Genomic DNA, 20,090 nt, shown 5'->3' with positions numbered 1-20,090 from the left:
GCATGTGCAGTTACAGGTGTTGGTGTCATTTGAAGACCTGGATTTGGACTTCACCAAGGAGGAATGGCAGAACATGAATCATTCTCAGAGGACCCTATACAGGGATGTGATGCTAGAAATCTATAGCATCGTGCTGTCCTTGGGTAAGTAAAAACCAGCTCGTACCCAAGTAGAATTATTTTTTCTCAGTGAGAATTCAACAATTTATAAGGTTTCATATTGGGTTGGTATAGGTTTGAGGCCATGAAAAATCCTTCCCTCTAGAAAGCAATTCAACTTGGCCTTTTTTGGCACTGCTTCTAGGCCCAAGCTGTTGTCCCTCAAAACCTGAAGAGAGTGGTTTCACAAAGTCAAACATTATTTCCTTTTAAAAGGGCACTGCATTAACAAGCCTGAGGTGATCTTCAAGTTGGAACAAGGAGCAGAACCATGGGTGGTGGGAAAACCCCTGAACCAGAGCCTTTCAAGTAAGTGAGCACATGTTGGTCAGGGTGACTGGGACAGAAAGCTCAGCAGATGCTGACTAGAGCATTACTCACTAACTTCCTAAATCCCAGACTTTCTGCCAGCTGGTGTCATACATGCAACAAAGGCATTCTACAGCCTCCAAGAAAGGCTGCCTTGCATAGATCCATCTAGCTGCTTTCCTGCTCTTGCTGAATATTTCCTTAGATTAACCAAAATGCAAGTGTTTTCTGGCTCTTATAAAGCTGTTCTCTAGGTTTGATACATTCCCCAAATTCTAACTTGTCTTTCTTCCTACTTTCATAGTCTGTTTTGTGACATTTATTCAATTATTTATTAATTCTTTCAGCGCTTATTAATTGGCCAGCTCATAGACAGTGTTTTACTACTTGCTGAAATTGAATTTCCACTTCTGGCTTTGAACAGACACAGGCCTTGTTATTGCTCAAATTTGTGGATGAAACTAGTGAATGGGAGCTCTCTCATTGTCACTGTGAAATAAATAAAAAATAGGTTTTGCAATTATTTAAAAAGTGAAATAGCTCTGTCCTTATTCTTTCTGGCTCTCGTTCTCTGATTCTCTGACCCATAAGTAAATTAAAAAAAAAAAAGAGCCTTTGTATTGTGACATCAGATATCATGATACTAGGCATGACCTTTCATAGGAACATGAAAATTGGTGGTCCTATACTCACCAGGAGATTGACATCTAAGGACAAGTGTACCTGTGAATTCTATTGAGCAGCTCACATTTGTTTGGGAGGAGAGTTTGTACTTAGAATTCTTCTTTCTTTTTCTTTCTAAAAAGATATACTTTATTTACTTGAAGGCAAAATGAAAGACAGAGGAAGATCTTCATTGTGCTGGCTCACTCCCCAAATGGCCATACTGTCCAGGGTGTACTACGCTGAAGCCAGGAGCCTTAAACTCCATCTGGGTCTGATGCATGCATGGCAGGGGCCCAAGTGCTTGAGTCATTTTCCATTCCTTTCCCAGGTCCATTAGGATGGAGCTGGATCAGAAGCAAAGCAGCTAGTTCTCCAACTAGCATTGCAAATACAGGACGCTGGTATTGCAGAAAGTAGCTTGTGCTGTGCCCTAATAACCCTCTCTTTTTTTTAAAATATAATTCTAAAATCAGAAAGAGATAAATGCATAAAGAACTCAGGTTTTCTTTGAAAGTAGTTGACAAGAAATCCTCCAACACAGAAATCAAAAGCATTCAAAACTTCAAATTATCAAACAGCAGTGTATAAACCAGGAAGTGATAAGAGAATACTAGAATGAGTTGGAAAAAACTTCTCACAGAAGATGAACATAGTGTGGATGGCAGGACCTATTCTTTTAATCCTGTATGAAGAGCATGCCTATGACAATATATCAGGATTTTGCATAATTTTAGGGTACCGTGATGCTGAAGGTATCAAGTTCCTTTAGGAATATGGGGAAATCTGTCATAGCTTGCAGGTAAAAGGCTATTTTATATTTGAAAAAGCTCACAGATGCCTACAGCCATTCCCTTGGGAAGACAAAACATGACACTACAATAGGTCCTGATTAAGGGACAGACACATGTCCCCTTCCTGCATCTGCAAGTAAATGATCTAAAAAAGCTATCCCATTTTCAAGACTAAAATAGCAGAGAAGCACAAATCACACCATTTAAAAATAATCATGGTAATTGTGAAACTCAGACAAAGAAAGAAAGTGAGAGACAGGGAGATCTTCCATCTGCTGATTTACTTCCCAAGTGGCTGCAACTACTGGAGCTAGACAAGGTTGAAGCCAGGATCCAGGAGATTCTTCTAAATCTCACATGGGTGCAGGGTCCCAAGGTGCATTAGCATAGAGCTGGATTGGAAGTGGAGCTTCTAGTACTTGAACTTGTGCCCATATGGGATGCCAGCATTGCAAGTGGGGACATAAACCATTAAGCCATAATGCAAACCCCCAAATACACCATTATCATAACAAAATAGAGAAAAATAATAGGGGGAAAGTAATGGCCACTGGAAACTACTCAACATACTATTCCATTCAGAGAGTGGGTGGATATTTTTATTAAATGGTTTTCCACCTTCAAAAATGGTTATTTATGGGAATATTCTTGCAGCATAGTGGGTAAAGATACCATCAGCAATGTTGGCATCCCCTTAGGAGGCTGGTTTGTGTCCTGGATGCTCCACTTCCTACCCATCTACAAGCTAATATGCCTAGGTAAGTAGTGGAAGATGCCCTAGCCCATGTGTTTGTAACCCTGCCACAAATGTGGGAGACCCAAAGTTCCTGACTCTTGGCTTCTTTCTGGCATAGCCCAATGCGCATTATGGCCATCTGGAAGTGAACCAGCAGATGGAAGATATCATTCTCTTTCTCTCTCTCTCTCTTTCTGTCTTATTCTCTCTCTTTAACTGCTTTTTGAAGTTTGAATTTTCAAAATCAGAGTTACACAGAGGAAGAGATAGAATCATGTCCTCTACTGACACACTCCTCAAATGGTTACAATAGCCAGTGTGAAGCTAAGAGTTAGGAGATTCTTATGGGTCTCCCACATGAGTGCAGGGACCGAAACACTTGTGCTATATTCCGCTGATTTCCCAGACACAGTAGCAGAGAGCTGGATTCTGACTGGAGTAGCATGGCCTTGAACAGTGCCCATATAGCATGCTGGCATAGCGTGTGATGGTTTTACCTGTTGTGCCACAATGCTAGCCCCAATAAATCTGAAAATATACAAATTAAACACGTCTAGTTATTTTCATCCACTTGAAAGAATGGAAGTGAGAGCAGGAGAGAGAAATATCTTCCATTCTTTGATTTACTGCCAAATTTCCTGAACCATTAGTAGTAGAACAGTCTGAAGCAAAAAGTCTGCAATGATATCTAGAATTTTCAAGTGTGTATCCAGGTATTCCCAGTGAGTGGCAGAGTCGCAGGCACTTGAAGTATTATTCACTGCCTACAGGATATATGATCAGCAAACTATATTGGAAGCAGAGTAGCTGAGGCTCAAACTAGCACAGTTATGGGAAGCAGGCATCTCAAGCAGTGGCTTGACCCACTTGCCCAACTTAAAAAAATTTAAGGTAGTTAAGAATATTTTTGAATATTGGGAAAACTATTGTAAAAACCACCAAATGGTCATAAATGAAAAACTTCTGATGTTAAATCCATGCAACTTAGATAACAATAAACTTACCTTTCAACCAGCATTCCAAAAGAAACATTTTGGTATGGTTCATGAATTTGGTTACTTTTTTCTCATTGCAGTTGCTAACAGAAAGGATGACCATATCAAAACAAACCAGAAAAGTGACTAAGTAAATTTGAGGCAAGTTGTAATTACAAACAGTATCTCAACTCCCAAGAGAGTTGAATTCAGAAATAAAAAAAAAGACTTAATTTAATCTTAGGACAAATTTGTAAACTGATTATATAAAAGGAAAATAGTTTAGGAAAGAAACCTGAGGTATATGACTTATTGAATGTTCTACTCTCTAGGGGACCTGATGAAATACCAGCTGGAGAGAAACCTCATGGGCCTAATGTCACTGGGAACTCACTCCAATACTCGGAACATCTTAGTCAGCATCACCAGATTCAGAATATACAGCAGGCTTTTGAACACAATGGCCAAGGGAAAACCCGTAACAGGAAGAGAATATCCTTTGCATGTGAGAGGATTTGTATGGAATACACCTCTAATAAATCAACTGTTATTTCAGGAAACAAAACTCTGGTTGAAAGTAAAAATTTCCATAAAAATGTCTCATTAAACATCACAAAGCACGAGAGAAACTCCATGGATCTTTTGAGTATGATGAATCTCTGAATTACAAATCAGATCTTACAGTGTATCAGAGAACACATACGGGAAAAATTGTCCACATATGTAAGCACTGTGGGAAGTCTTTCAGCTGTAAATCCTGCCCTACTATCCATCACAGAACTCACATAGGGGAAAATCTCATTGAGTGCATTAAATGTGGGAAAACCATTACCAGAAGTCAGACATCACTAGAGGCCAGAGAATTGCCACAGTGGAAAATCTTCATGAATGCAGTGAGTGTGGAAAAGCCTTTTTGTCAGAAGTCCTATCTCATTACACACCAGAGAATCCACACAGGAGAGAAACCTTATGAATGTAAGATATGTGGAAAAGCATTTTGTCAGAATTCACAACTTAGTACACATCAGAAAATTCACACAGGGGAGAAACTTTATGAATGCAATGAATGTGGAAAAGTCTTTTATCGGAAGACACATCTCATTATGCATCAGAGAACTCACACAGGGGAGAAACCTTATGAATGTAATGAGTGTGGAAAAGCCTTTTCCCAGAGTTCAGTCCTCAATAAACATCAGATAATTCACACAGGGGAGAAACCTCATAAGTGCATTATATGTGGAAAAGCCTCTCGTTGGAAGTCAAGTATCATTATACATCAGAAAATTCACACAAGGGAGAAATCTCATGAATGCAATATTTGTGGAAAACCCTTTTGCCCCAGGACTGTCCTCATTAGCTGTAAAAGAAATACAAAGGAGAAACCCTGATTATTATAATGAGTGTTGAAAATCATTTTGCCACAGGTCTGCCCTCATTAACTATCACAATTCACACAAGAGAGAAACCTTATGAATGCAATATGTGTGGAAAAGGATTTTGCCAGAAGTCCCAACTCATTTTTCATCAGAGCATGCACACAGGGAAAAAAAATCTTATAAATTAAAAGAATGAGGAGAAACATTTTTTCCAGAATTCAAGGCTCAGTAGTCATAAAATTCACACAGAAGGAAACATTTTAAATTGACTAAATATAAAAAAGGACATATTTTCCAGGAATTACATGTCAGCATACATGACAGAATTCACACAAAGAAGAAAACCTTGATAATGGAACCTTTGTGAACAATTAGTTTGACAGAAGTCTGCAGCTCACATGAGAGAAAGATATGTGAATATCGATGAAAATTTTCTACCATAGGCCAGCTGTCATTATCTATCAGAGAACTTACAGAGGAAAATCTCTACATATGCAATGGAAGTGGAAAATCCATTTACTCGAAGGCAAGCTTCCGCACAAATTACCAAACTTTGCAAAGAATGCACTGTATGCATGTATTGAATATGAAAAAAAAAGTTGTTTTTGCATATCAGACTTAAACAGATTTTAGGGTTTTCACATGAGGAAGTAAAGTTGTATGAAGACATGCTATGCGTTCTTCAAAATCATCTTTGTGTCATACAACCTGCATTTTTAGCTCCCCTACTGTGAGTAGGACAGTGGAAATGACCTCTGCTTTCACATGTTAGTTTTGTTAATAAATGTTGTCTATAATATTTACTTAAGGTGCCATTCTCATTTACAAAGTTAGTTAATGCAGCTGTTGTGTTGTCTGCCTATGATTCTTCCCCTACATTATTCTGGTACAGAACAGTGTTGTGATTACAGTCATGTCACCTCACTCATTTACCAGCCATATGCTCTATTCTTAGCTTTGGTATTTTGCCTAGGGTGTAGGGAATGAGTATCCTGTAGTCATGAGTCTCTGTAGCCAACAGAATCCCAAATTTTGCTTTGTGTATGTCCTCTAGACTGCTGCATTTTCCAGCTTCCATGCTTTTGCTATTTCTATTTTTATATTTAATTTTATTTATTAAACTAGTTTCATATATTCCATGTGTACACATTGAGAAATATAGTGGGAATCCCTGCATTCTCCATCCCCCTACACTACAATCCTTCCTCCCCCTGCCTCAGAGATCCCCAGTTTTATTTTGACCATAATCTATTTCCAGTATACTTAATGATCATATAGTTAACCCTGCTCTAGGTAAAGGAGTTCAACATATAGTATGGAGAGAGAAACAATACAGAACAGAAGTAAATAAATACTGTTACTCAGTGGAAGAGGCAGAGCTATAAACAGTCCTCAGACCTCAAAATGTCTGTTTCACTCCAATACATTATATTTCAGCTATTCTATTAGTTACATTGGATCAGAAGAAACATATGGTATCTGTGTTTCCGAGGTTGGCTTATTTCACTAATTATAATAGGTTCTAATTGCAACAATCTTGTTGTAAAAGACAAGATTTCACATTTTTTACAGTTAAATAGTACTCCATAGTGTATACACCATAATTTCTTTATCCGCTCAACAGTTGATAAACATCTAGGTTGATTCTGTATCTCTGCTATTGTGAATTGTGTTGCAGTGAATATGGGGTTTCAGATAACTCTTTCAGATGCTGATTTTTTTTTTGTTTGAGTAAATTCCCAGAGAGGGATGTCTGGATCATATGGTATGTCTATATTGAGCTTTCTGATGCTCCTACATATTGTTTTTTTTTTTTTTTTTTTTTTTTTTTTTGACAGGCAGAGTGGACAGTGAGAGAGACAGAGAGAAAGTTCTTCCTTTTGCCATTGGTTCACCCTTCAATGGCCGCTGCAGCTGGTGCAACATGCTGATCCAAAGCCAGGAGCCAGGTGCTTTTCCTGGTCTCCCATGGGGTTCAGGGCCCAAGCACTTGGGCCATCCTCCACTGCACTCCCAGGCTATAGCAGAGAGCTGGCCTGGAAGGGGGGCAACCAGGACAGAATCCGGCACCCTGACCAGGACTAGAACCCAGTGTGCTGGTGCCGCTAGGTGGAGGATTAGCCTATTGAGCCACGGTGCTGGCCCTACATATTGTTTTCCACAGTGGTTACACCAGTTTACATTCCCACCAAGCATGGATCAGGGTACCTTTTCCCCACATCCTCTCCAGCATTTGTCATTTGTTTATTTCAGTACTCAAACCATTCTAACTGGAGTGAGGTGAAACTTTGTGGTTTTGATTTGCATTTTCCTGTTGCTAGTGATCCTGAGCATTTTTCAAAAGTGTGTTTGCCATGGAATTTGCTCTCTTGAGAAACTCGTTTGTAAGTCTTTTGCCCATTTCGTCACTGGATTGTTTTGTTGAATTTTTTGAGCTGTTTATAGATTCTGTATGTTAACCTTTTCTCAATTGCATAATTTGTAAATATTTTCTCCCATTCTATGGGTTGTCTCTTTTGTTTGCTGAGTAATTTTTTAGTGCAGGAGCCTCTCAGCTTGATGTAATCCCAGTTGTCAATTATGGCTTTGATTGCTTATGCTTTGGGTGTCTTTTCTCAGCAGTCTTTGCCTGTGCGAATGTCTTGTAGAATTCCCCCATGTTCCCTAATGATGTGGTGGTTTCTCATCATAGATTTAGGTCTTTGATACATTTTGAGTGGATTTTTGTTAAAGGTGTAAGGTTGCATCTTTTTCAGATTTAGATATTAAGGTGATGCAGATTTCATAAAAGGAGTTTGGGAGGGTTCCTTTCAATTGTTTTGAATAGCTTGAGAAGAATTGGGATTAGTTCTGCTTTAATGTCTGGTAGAATTCAGCAGTGAAGTCATCTGGTTCTGGGCTTTTCTTCATTGGGAGAGTCTTTATTATTGATTCAGTTTCCATCTGGGTTATTGGTCTGTTTAGGTTTTCTATATCATCATGACTCAATTTTCATAGGTTGTATGTTTCTTGGAATCTATCAATTTCTTCTAGGTTTCCTAGTTTATTGGCATACATAATAATTTCTGATGATACTTTTTGTTTCTGTGGTATCTGTTGTTACATTTTTTGTCTGATTTTATTGATTTGGGTCTTTTCTTTTTGTTTGTGGTTAGTTGTGCCAATGGTGTGTCAATTTTTGTTTATTTTTTCAAAAAACAGCTTCATTTCACTGATTTTTTTGTATTTTTTGTTTCAATTTTGTTGTTTTTCTAGTTTCTTGGGATGCATAGATAACTCATTTATATGGTACTTTTCCAGTTTCTTTATGTAGGCACCAATTGTTACACCAGTTATTACAAACTTTTCCCGTACCCCATGTGTTTTGATAACGATGTGTTGTCATCTTCATTTATGTCCAGAAATTTTTATTTATTTTTTATTCTGTTACCTACTGTTTATTCAGGAGCATGTTGTTCAGTCTCCATGTGATCTATAGGAACACATCAACCAAATACAATTGCAGTCCTAAGATTTTCCCAAAAGGAACATAAACGTGAGCAGCACTCAAATCCCACTTGAAACTCCAACTCATTTGAATATCTGATTAGGAGTTGCCTCAGAGCCATCCCACCTCTAGAAAGGGAAAATGCCCAATGTATTGTATTGCAACAATCATTTTCTTCTTAGGTTGCTCACCCTCTCATCTGGGAGTGTTCTGTTCCTTTTATCATTAATTTACTTCTGTTCCTTGAATTTCTTCATATTTGGCAGTAGGAACTTGGAGAAGAATCTAGTTTTGGAATTCCTTCTCTAACATAGACACTAGTACAGAGCTTCAGGGTTGTCTGTTATGGTAGCTTCAGATTTGGTTTAATACATTCTCTTTTTCATTATCCTCCCCTTTTCAGGTGACCCTCAGTCTTTTTTTTAATCTCTGTGAATTTCCCCACTCACAAGGTTTTTTCTGGCTGGCCTCTAACTGGTTTTACATTCACTCCTATCTCATCTGTGCCCATTCAGAGTGGACACTTCAACCATATGGAAAGGCCATTTCTAGGTGACTGGGGTACAAATGTAATAATGGATGCTTTGTTGGCAAGCCCACCTTTTAAAATTTTTTTAAAGATTTATTTTATTTATTGAAAGGCAGAGTTACAGAAAGGCAAAGATGAGAGAGAGAGAGAGAGAGAGAGAGAGAGAGGTCTTCCATCTGATGGTTCACTCCCCAGATGGCTGCAACAGCCAGAACTGTGCCAATCTGAAGCCAGGAGCGAGAGAGAGAGAGAGAGAGAGAGAGAGGTCTTCCATCTGATGGTTCACTCCCCAGATGGCTGCAACAGCCAGAACTGTGCCAATCTGAAGCCAGGAGCCAGGAGCTTCCATGTCTCCCACATGGGTGCAGGGACCCAAGCACTTGGGCCATATTCTATTGCTTTCCCAGGCCATAGCAGATAGCTGGATTGGAAGTGGAACAGCTGGGACTTTAACCAGTCCCCATATGGGATTCTGGCACTATAGGCACCAGCTTTATGCATTACACCACAGTACCAGTCCCATCTCTACCTTTTTCATCTACTATCCTTAGGGCATTCTTACAAGTGATTTTCTCCACTTACAATGTGACAAGTTGAGATGCTGAATTGGTCCTGGGCATAGCCCATGGGGATATTCTAATGCTATTCATGAGTTGCAAACCTCAAATACAAAGATAAACATTTTAAGGGAAACATGCTTACATTTATTGCATTGAAAACATAATCCAAATAATGCCAAAATTGTAATAATTATTCCAGAAAATGCTGACTTTAAGATCAGAACATTTTTAGAATCAAAACATTCAGTATTGATAAAGGATTCAAGCTATCAGGATGATTTAAGAATTATAAACAGTGTTTGATGATCCAACTTAATCTCACCATATATAAAATAATTTTGTGTAGTATAATGAAGTAGACAAATCATAGTGGGAGACACAGTCACCTCTCACTGTTAGATTCAGACATAACTAATAAGTGGACATGCAACCATGCCAATTATTATCATTCAAAGCACAAGCTCCAAATATTTGCTTTCATTGATTTTTTTTCCCCACCAAGCCAGCAAAGTGTAATCCATAAGCACAGGAGCTATCCCACATCAAAGGAGAAGTTAAATTCTAAGTACATGGGAGTTTGTCAGAGTCCATGTTCTGTACAACCCTGGGAATTATGTGTTGGGTCTATTACTGGTCTCATCCTAGAGCTTCTTTACAGAAGAGTAGACTTTTACTGGCTGCAGTAACTGCACTTCTCTACACAGAGTCATCTTTGGGGAGTCAGGGGAGTTCCAAGTTCCAAAGAGAATTAGCTCACAAAGGGATGGAAGTGTGCATTTGAGTGAATTTGGGACCAGGCTAATAGAGTAGGAGTTAACTGCATAGTCTCCTTCTGGGTCTTGGTTCCTGAGTCTGCAGTCTTCAGGAATGAGATGAGGAAGATGGAAGAGTGAATGGAGATGCTATGATGTATTGTGCAAATTAAAGATTATTTTGATGCAAAGAAATGTGAAACTACATGTAGTATTTCATAATATATTTTCACATATACTTATTAACTAACCCCATATATATTTTTTTTTATTTGAGAGTTAAGAGTTACAGGCAGTGAGAGAGAGAGAGAGAAAAAAAGGTCTTCCTTCCATTGTTCACTCCACCAAATGTCTGCTACAGCTGGCACTGCGCCTATCCGAAGCCAGGAACCAGGTGCTTCTTCCTAGTCCTCCATGTGGGTGCAGGGGCCCAAGCACTTGGGCCATCCTCCACTACCCTCTCCAGACACAGCAGAAAGCTGGACTGGAAGAGGATCAACTGGGACTAGAACAGGCTCCCATATGGGATACTGGCACCACAGGCAGAGGATTAACCAAGTGAGCCAGGGCGCCGGCCCCTAACCCCATATATTTTTAACATTTTTGCATAGTAAACCTATATTTGTTTCATTTTCCACAAATGTATTTAACTATGGGGGATATAAACATTCTGTCCATAACCTTACAGGAAGATGCATTTGTGTGATAATACTTTTAGCCTTGGTGGGTGGATGTTCATGATGAAAAGCTACAGTAGGACAACAAGAGAAAAACAGGAAACATAAATTCCCAGGGAATGGAGCCACTCACAGACAAGGGGGAGTTGACTCCTGGTGAAAGAAATCTTCACTGGTCATTAGAAGGGCACAGATAGTAGCAACATCTGAAAGGTTTATCTTTTAGGCATAGAAGAATAGGATTCCCATTTTTGGGGGAGTTCAAGAAATATCCCAAGACCGTAAACAGTTTTGTAAATCTTGGGCAATATTGAATCTGGAAGATCATTTTCCAACTTACTCTGAAATCCAGTGGCTTTAAGTGTACATAGGTAGTAAATCCGATATTGGTGTCTGTGTTACTGTTATAGCTCAAGACTCAAGAACGCATCATGTGGAATTTTGGTCCAAAAATGTTATGAGAGGAATTCTGTTGCAAATAGGTTTTCAAACACTTTGCCAAGGGGTTGGTGCTATGGCACTGTGGGTTAAAGCCCTGGCCTGAAGCACTAGCATCCCATATGGGTGCCTTTTCTAGTCCCAGTTGCTCTTCTTCCGATCCAGCTCTCTGCTATGGCCTGGGAAAGCAGTAGAAGATAGCCCAAGTCCTTGGGCCCTTACACCCACATGGGAGACCTGGAGGAAGCTTCTGCCTCCTGGCTTCAGATTGGCCCAGCTTTGGCCATTGTGGCCATCTGAGGAGTGAACCAGCGGATGGAAGACCTCTCTCTCTTTGTCTCTACCTCTCTGTAACTCTTTCATATAAATAAAATAAATATTAAAAAAAAAAAACACTTTGCCAGGACTGGTGTTGAGGCCTAGCAGGTAAAGCCACTGCCTGTAACACCTACAACCCATATGGGCACCAGGTTGTGTCCCAGCTGCTATACATCCTATCCAGCTGCTTTCTGATGGTCTGGGAAATGCAGAAGTGCTAGGGCCCCTGCCAACCACATGGGAGACCTATCTGAAGTTCCTGGCTCCCAGATTGAAACTGAGCTAACATGAGTTGTCACAGCTATCACGGGAGTGAACAGCAGATATAAGATTCCATCTCTCCCTCTAACTCTTCCAAGCAAATAAATCTTTGAAAAACAAAAACTCAATCTTTGACATTCTGATAGGCAACATTAGGCTAGTTGTGGCTTTTGATGTTATTAGTCCAGTCACAAAATCTTTGAATGATAAGGCTTGTATTTGCCAAAATTAATTGCCTGTAGACCACAGCATTTGTGATCTTTGGTTCATTTCACTGCTTTCTTTTAATGCTTGGGTCACTTTATTGCAAGTCAATGCATATTTTCAGACCAGAAAATGGTGTGCAGCTGCATTTGAAGAATGTTTGCTTTTGGGTGTTGGGTGATGAAGCAGAGACATCAGACATTGGGGGCCATCATATCTGGCAGGTAGAATATTCTAGAGTGCCCAGATTTGACTCCATCATATATTAAGGAAACCTCAGTAGCCATGTTAAGGTTTCTTTTTTTTTTTTTTTTCTTTGCTGTCTCAATGGCCAAAGTCATAGTAGGCAACTGTGCATGGAAAGATAGGCTTGAGGCCTGTAGGAGACTTCCGAAAACAAATTTTACTTTACTGGTGTCTATCATTGTTCCAAGGAAGCAGTTTCTTGTATCACATCCCTTGAGAACTGATGGCCCTCATAGATATTTCAGGAAATACAAAAATTATGAGAGGAAGTTGTTGAAATCTACGGAGAACAAGTAACTGACAGCAGTAATTACAGTGCCTCTTGATTTTCATTTTGACTGATTCAGGGCATTAATTTTAAGGGGGCTTTAGTATGCGCTGGTTTTTAAAGTAGCATCATCAAGATTAATCTTCATTTGCAAACATGCACACATTGCCATCAAAACTCAAGTCAAAAAAGTATTAGACATGTCTGTTCTTTCTGATTGTGCCAAATGAATACCTTGAGGAAGAATGGCATTAAGTTAATGCCATATCTGTACTGATGAAATTTCAGATTAGTTCATGCCTTTGCAAAGATTGTAAATAATAATGGTAAAGCTGTTGAGATGTCAAAGTATACAATTGTAAAGGTGTAGTTATGGCCTTTCTTTTCTTTTTTTTCTTTTTCTTTTTCTTTTTTTTTGACAGGCAGAGTGGACAGTGAGAGAGACAGAGAGAAAGGTCTTCCTTTGCCGTTGGTTTACCCTCCAATGGCCACCGCAGCCGGTGTGCTGCAGCCGGCACACCGTGCTGATCCGATGGCAGGAGCCAGGTGCTTCTCCTGGTTTCCCATGGGGTGCAGGACCCAAGCACTTGTGCCATCCTCCACTGCACTCCCTGGCCACAGCAGAGAGCTGGCCTGGAAGAGGGGCAACTGGGACAGAATCCGGCACCCCGACCGGGACTAGAACCCAGTGTGCCAGCACCGCAAGGTGGAGGATTAGCCTAGTGAGCCACGGCGCCGGCCAGTTATGGCCTTTCAAGAGGAAGGCAACCTGACTGAGGACTCCTCAAAAATCACTGAACAAAACAGAATGTTTTGCCCTGATTTGACATAACAAGACATTTACTCATTTTTTATTGGATGGTTAAAAATTATTAGTGTTTGGTAGAAGGTGTGTGGGCACATAATTATGACATAGTATTACCATTAGTATCACAAACCACCATAAGGTTGCAATTTATATCTAGGCTGAGAACATATATAATTAGTGTGCTTGGGAAAACAGGGGCAATCATCTTCCCTTTGCTAATTAGATTGTGCATGGTAAGTGTCAATCCTTGAAGGATTTGAATTAACTCTCCCTGGGCCATCTTAATTATTTTAATTTGGAGTCAGTGGAGTCTCATTTTATTGAACAAATGTATTACTCCTAAGAAGTTAGTTTGCCATCAGATACTTGGTTTCACACAAAACCGTGTTTTATTTTTCTCTTCACATTGACACAGCTCATCTAATTTAATCAACAGTTTTCCCCATTCTACTGGGACTTCAACTGCTACAGTATTCAGAATCACGTTAAAAAACAATCTAACCAAAAGGAGTTATTCAAGACAAAATCTATAAGGAATTCCAAAGGAGTAGCAAGAGAAGAGCTTAGAGAAATGAGTATCACTGGAATAAATATGTGGCACCTACAATGAACACATAGGGAGAACTATCACTCATTAAACACATACAATCCAGTATGTTTGAGAAATCGTTCCACTGGAGAGCTATGTTTTCTCTATCTTTTTGTCCTTCACAAATCTAAGCAATGTTTTGTGATGAGTAGCCTTCCTGAAATATGTAAGCATTCAAAATGTTTCTGTATTACATACGTTTATGTTTATATATCAGATACACATATGCCACCCCCCTGCATATTTAATAATGCTCTTCCTTAAATATCCTCATTTTGGCTCTACAAGACCTTGTATCCCTAAGCTGGTAATCTTTCATCCCTAACTGATAATCTATCAGCCAACACAAATTTGTTGCATAACTAGATTTCACTCTTCACTAGTAAATTCCAAAAATATTTAGCTCTATCCAAGGCATGAATCCCAACCACACAATGATGAAGATGGCCCAGGCCCCAGCAGCTATGTATGCTTAGATATTTTCAAGCCACTTGCATCTCAGTCCTCATCTGTAGTTTAAGATTCTGAAAAAACTTTTTTTTTACTTGTTGTATACCTTTTATTCATAATTGATTTTTCTCTTTTAAAAATTTTTACTTAAATTATATGAGTTTTATATAACAGATTTAGGAACATATTGGTATTTCCCACCCACTCCTCCATCCCACCCACATTCCAACTCTTCTTCCTCTTCCCTCTCCTGTTCCCATTCTTTATTCTTATAAAGATCTATTTTCAGTTCACACAATACCAGTAAGATTAAAGCTATACTAAGCAAAATGTTCTACAAATGGTATGAAGGAAAAAACACTGTTCCTCAACAGAAGAGACAAGAGCTATAAACAGTCTTCAAATTTCAAAGCATCCATTTCACTCCAATAAATTACATTTTAGATACTCTATTAGTTATCCCACATTAAGGAAACTGTATAATATCTGTGTTTTGGGGACTGGCTTATTTCCAGTTGCACTTTTTTTTTTTTTTTTTTTTTTTTTTTAGAAAAGACAGGATTTCATTTTCTTTACAACTAAGTAATACTACATTGTGTGTGTGTGTGTGTGTGTGTGTGGTAATTTATTTATCCAGTAATCAATTATTGGACATCTAGCTTGATTACATTTCTTAGCTTTTGTAAATTCAGCTGCAATGAACATGCAGGTAAAAAAAAACTGGTTTATATGCTGATTTCTCTTGGTTTGGGAAAATTCCCAGGTGTGGGATGGCTGGATCTATACTCAGACTTATGAGGTATCGCCATAATGTCTTCCACAGTGGCTGCACCAGTTTACATTTTCACCAACAGTGGATTAGGGTACCTTACCCCCACATCACCTCCAGAATTTGTTGTTTATTTCTGCATGAGAGCCATTCTAACTGGAGTGAGGTGGAACCTCATGGTGGTTTTGATTTTCATTTCCCTGATGGCTAGTGATACTGAGCACTTTTTAATGGGTCTATTGTGCATTAAATTTCCTCTTTTTCTAAAATATTTATTGATTTTACTTGAAACTCACAGCTACACACAGAGGAGAGGCAGAGAGAGAGAGAAAGAGGGAGAGGAGAGAGAGGTCTTACATCTGCTGGTTCACTCCCCAGATGGCCACAATGGCTGGAGCTCTGCCAATCTGAAGCCAGGAACCAGGAGCTTCTTTTTATGTGGGTGCAGGAGCCCAAGGCCTTGGGCCATCTTCTACTGCTTTCATAGGCCATAGCAGAGAGCTGAGTGGGAAGTGGAGCAGCCAGGTCTTGAACTGGCACCTATATGGGATGCAGGCACTGCAGGCGGCAGCTTTACCTGTTATGCCATAGTGCTGGCCCCTAAATTTCCTCTCTTGAAAAATGCCTATTCAATTCTTTTATCCATTTCTTAACTTATTGATTTGTTTATTGTTGAGTTTCTTGAGCTCTTCATAGATTCTGAATATTAATCCTCTAACAGTTGCAAAATTTGCAGATATTTTCTCCTATTCTGTCAGCTGCCTTTTGACTTTGCTGAGCCTTTCTTTTGTAGTACAGACACTTTCAATTTGTTGTTATCCCATTTGTCAATTTGGACTTGGATTGCCCATGCTAATGGGGTCTTTTCAAAGAAGACTTTGCCTATGCAGCGTTTCCTCAATGTTCTTTAATAATTTGATAATATTGGGTTGTGGACTAAGGTCTTTGATTCATTTTGAGTTGATTGTTGGGTAAGATGTAATATAGAGGTCTTGTTTCACACTTCTGCATGTTGAGATCCACATTTTCCCAGCACTGTTTGTTGAAGAGACTCTACTGGCTCCAGAAATGTTTGATTTTAGCTCTTTTGTCAAAGATAGGATGATTGCAAATGCATTGACTGATTTTTGGAGTTTCTATTCTGTTCCATTGGTCTCCATCTTTTTTTTTTTTTTTTTTTTTTTTTGCCAGTACCAGGCTATTTTAATTATAATTGTTCTGCAGTATGTCTTTTTTCAAATGCTCATTTATTTATATTGGATGTATGGGATTAGAGTTATAGACAGAGAGAGGGAGAGACAGAGAGAAAGAGAGAAAGGTGTTCTCTCTGCTGGTTCACTCTCTAAATGGGTGCCATGGGTAGAACCATGGGTAGAACTGAGCCAATCCAAAGGCAGGAGACAAGAGCTTCCTCCAGATCTCCCACATGGGTGCAGGGCCCAAGAAGTTGTTCCATCTTCTACTGCTTTCCCAGAGCACAGTAGAGAGCTGGATGGGAAGAGGAGTATCTGGGTAATAAAATAGCACCTATGTGGGATACTGGGACCAGAGTAGGAGGTTTAGCCTACTATACCACAGTGTCAGCACACTGTCGTATGTCTTGGTAATTGATATTGTGATGCCCCCAGCCTTGTTTTTTATTGTATAAGATGTCTGTAATAAGATGTTGGCTGTGAGTTTGTTATAAATTGTGTTGACTGTGTTCAGAAATGTTCCTTCTACACTCAATTTGCTTAAAATTTTCATCATGAAAGGCTGTTGTATTTTATCAAATGCTTTCTCTGCATCTATTGAGATAATCATATAGTTTTGTTCTTCAGTTTGTTAATGTAATGTGTCATATTTATTTATTTGCAGATATTGAAACATCCTTGTATACCAGCAATAAATCCCACTTGATCTTGGTGAATGAGCATTCTGATGTGTTGTTGGATTAAATTAGTTACTATTTTGTTGAGAATTTTTGCATCAATGTCCATCGGAGAAATTGGTCTATAGTTATTTCTCTGTTGTATTTTTTGCTTGTTTAGTAATTAAGGTGATTAAGGAAGTAATTAAGGAAGTGGAGCAGCTGAGACATGAACTGGCACCCTTATGGGATGCTGGTACTGCAGGCAGAGGATTTACTTGCTATGCCACAGTGCTGGCACCTGCTTAAATTTTCTATGTCATTGTGACTCAATCTTGGTAGATTTTATGTGTTCAGGAATCTACCCATTTCTTCTGAATTTTGATTTGTTGGCATATTCATAATAATTCCTGATAATTGTTGTTTTTCCCCCTGCAGTATCCACTTTTACATTTCCTTTTTAATCTATGATTTTATGAATTTAGCTCTTCTCTTTTTCTGGTTAGTTGTTCTAATGGTCTATCAACTTTATTTTTTTTTAAATCTGCTATCCATTTCCCTGGTTGTTTTGTATTTTTGGTTTCAAGTTGGTTTGTATCTTTTCTAATTTTAATTATGTATTTCCTCCTACTAATTTGGAGTTTGGTTTGTTGTTTTCCTGGGTCCTTGAGATGCATCGATAGCTCATTTTTTTCCCAATATCTTCATGTGGGCACCAGTTGCTATAAAATTTCCTCTGAACACTTCTTTTGCTGTACCCTATAAGTTTTGATATGATATATTGTCATTTTCATTCATTTCAGTTTTTTTTTTTATGATTTCTTCTATGAACCACTTTTCAATAAGGAGCATGTTGTTCAATCACAATAGATTTTCATGTTCTATAGACGCATGAGTTGCTGATTTCCAGCTTCATTGCATTGAGGTCAATGACATTGCATGGTATGATTTTGAAGTTTTTTTTTTTTTTAATATTTATTTGAAAGGTCGAGTTACTGTGAGGCAGAGGTGGAGAGAGAGAGAGCAAGAGAGAGACTGAGGCAGAGGTGGAGAGAGGGAGAGAGAGATAGAGAGAGAGAGGTCTTCCTTCTGCTGGGTCACTCCTCAGATGGCCACAACAGCTTGAGCTGTGCCAATCTGAAGCCAGGAACCAGGAGCCAGGAGCTTTCTCCTGGTGTCCCATGTGGGTTCAGGGGCCCAAGGACTGGGCCAGCCATCTTCTACTGCTTTTCCAGGCCATAGCCAAAGGCTGGATTAGAAGTAGAGCAGCTGGGACCTGAACCAGCATCCATATGGGATGCCAGCACTGCAGTGGTGGCTTTACCCACGATGCCACAGCACCAGCCCAATTTTGATGTTTTTGAATTTGCTGAGACTTGCTTTATGGCCTAGAATATGGTCCATCCTAGAGAAAATTTCATACACTGTGGTGTGAAAGTTATAGATATCAGTTCCCTTTGGTCCATTGTGTCAATTAGTTCTGTTGTTTCTTTGTTAATTTTATGTCTAGTTATCTGTCTTTTGATAAAAAGTGGGAAACTGAACTCCCCCAGTTATTATTATATTGGAATCTATGTCTCCCTTTTCTGTCCATTGATGAAAGTGGGAAATTAAATTCCCTCAGTTATTATTGTATTGGAATCTATGTCTCCCCTTAGATCAATTAACATTTCTTTTAAATACCCAAACACCTATTATAAGTTGCATGTACATTTATTATACTCATATTCCTGTTGAGTTGATCCCTTCATTATTACATAGTGCCCTCCTTTCTCACTTTCAGTAGTTTTCATGTTAAAGTGCATTTGGCTGATATTATGATGGCTTTACCTGCTATATTTTTACTTCCACTAGTATGTAATATATTTTTCCATTCTTTCAGTCTGTGTGTACTGTTGTTGGGGAAGTATGTCCCTGTAGGCAGCAAATAGATGGGTATTGATTTTAATCCATTCATCCAGTCTGAACTTTTTAACTGAACACTTTAGGGTATTTACATTAGATGTTGCTATTGATAAGTAATGACTTGGCTCTGTGATTTTTCCACAAATATTCCTATTGTTTACTTTGAATTTTCTTCTGCATTTACTGAGATAGTTTCTGCCTTCACATTCCTTCACACTGTTGAACAGATTTCTCTTTCTGCATGTAGCACACACATTTGCATATTTTTAAGGCTGGCCACGTGTTGCCAAATTCTCTCCACTTCTGTTTGTAATGGAAGGTCTTTATTTCACTTTCATTTAAAAGTAAAAACTTTGCAAGGTACAGTATTCTAGGTTGAGATTTTTTTTTTAGTCACTTAAGACTTAAACTGTGTCTCTTCTCTCCTATCCTATAGAATTTCTGATGAGTAGTCTGCTGTGAATCTAATTGGAATTCCTTTGAAAACAATCTGGCATTTCTCTCATGCACATTTTAGAATCCAACTTGTGACCTGGTGAGAGAGACAACGAGGGAAGAGAGCACCTGCAGAAAAGACCAAGAGAGGATGTGGTGAGAATTTGGCCACCTTCAAACCAAAAGGAAAGGCATCAATGGTAAGTAGAAACCAACCCTGGAGCCACCTTGTTCTTTGAACTTTCACCCTCCAAAACTATGACAAATGATTTACTGTTTTTGAAGCCACTCCACCTGTAGTACTATTTTGTGGCAATCCTATCAAAATTTGGAGATTAGAGTGGCCATTCATAGATTTTGGGAGAAAATAATTCAGTCCATAACATAGAACTAAACAAACAAGAGAAGTACCAAAATAAAATATTTAGAGTAATTTACAGGTGCAGGCATTTAGCCTCATGACTAAGATGTCTATTAAAATCTCTTTGTACCAAACAGAAGTCCCTGGGCTTGATTCCAGCTCTAGCTTCCAGGA

General features: G+C 38.9%; 1 protein-coding gene across 4 annotated transcripts in view; it reads left to right on the top strand.

The window, feature by feature from the left end:
* LOC138845443 (zinc finger protein 81-like) overlaps positions 1–20,090 on the top strand; it is a 76,402-nt gene that overhangs the window by 44,395 nt on the left and 11,917 nt on the right. For 2 of the 4 annotated variants that reach the window (XM_070058248.1, XM_070058247.1), the window contains exons 2-3: positions 11–143; positions 19,638–19,755. In XM_070058248.1, the coding sequence (XP_069914349.1) occupies positions 11–143; positions 19,638–19,651 (147 nt within the window). In that variant the 3' untranslated portion in view covers positions 19,652–19,755. Of the gene's footprint in view, positions 1–7; positions 144–3,966; positions 4,105–19,637; positions 19,756–20,090 lie in introns of those variants that run through there. The other 2 variants (XR_011382694.1, XM_070058250.1) reach the window with 2 other exon arrangements.

The sequence above is a fragment of the Oryctolagus cuniculus genome, chromosome 15 (assembly GCF_964237555.1).
Source record: "Oryctolagus cuniculus chromosome 15, mOryCun1.1, whole genome shotgun sequence".
Classification (NCBI taxonomy): Eukaryota; Metazoa; Chordata; class Mammalia; order Lagomorpha; family Leporidae; genus Oryctolagus; species Oryctolagus cuniculus.
The sequence above is the reverse complement of the archived record's forward strand: the minus strand, read 5'-3'. Positions and strand labels throughout refer to the sequence as shown.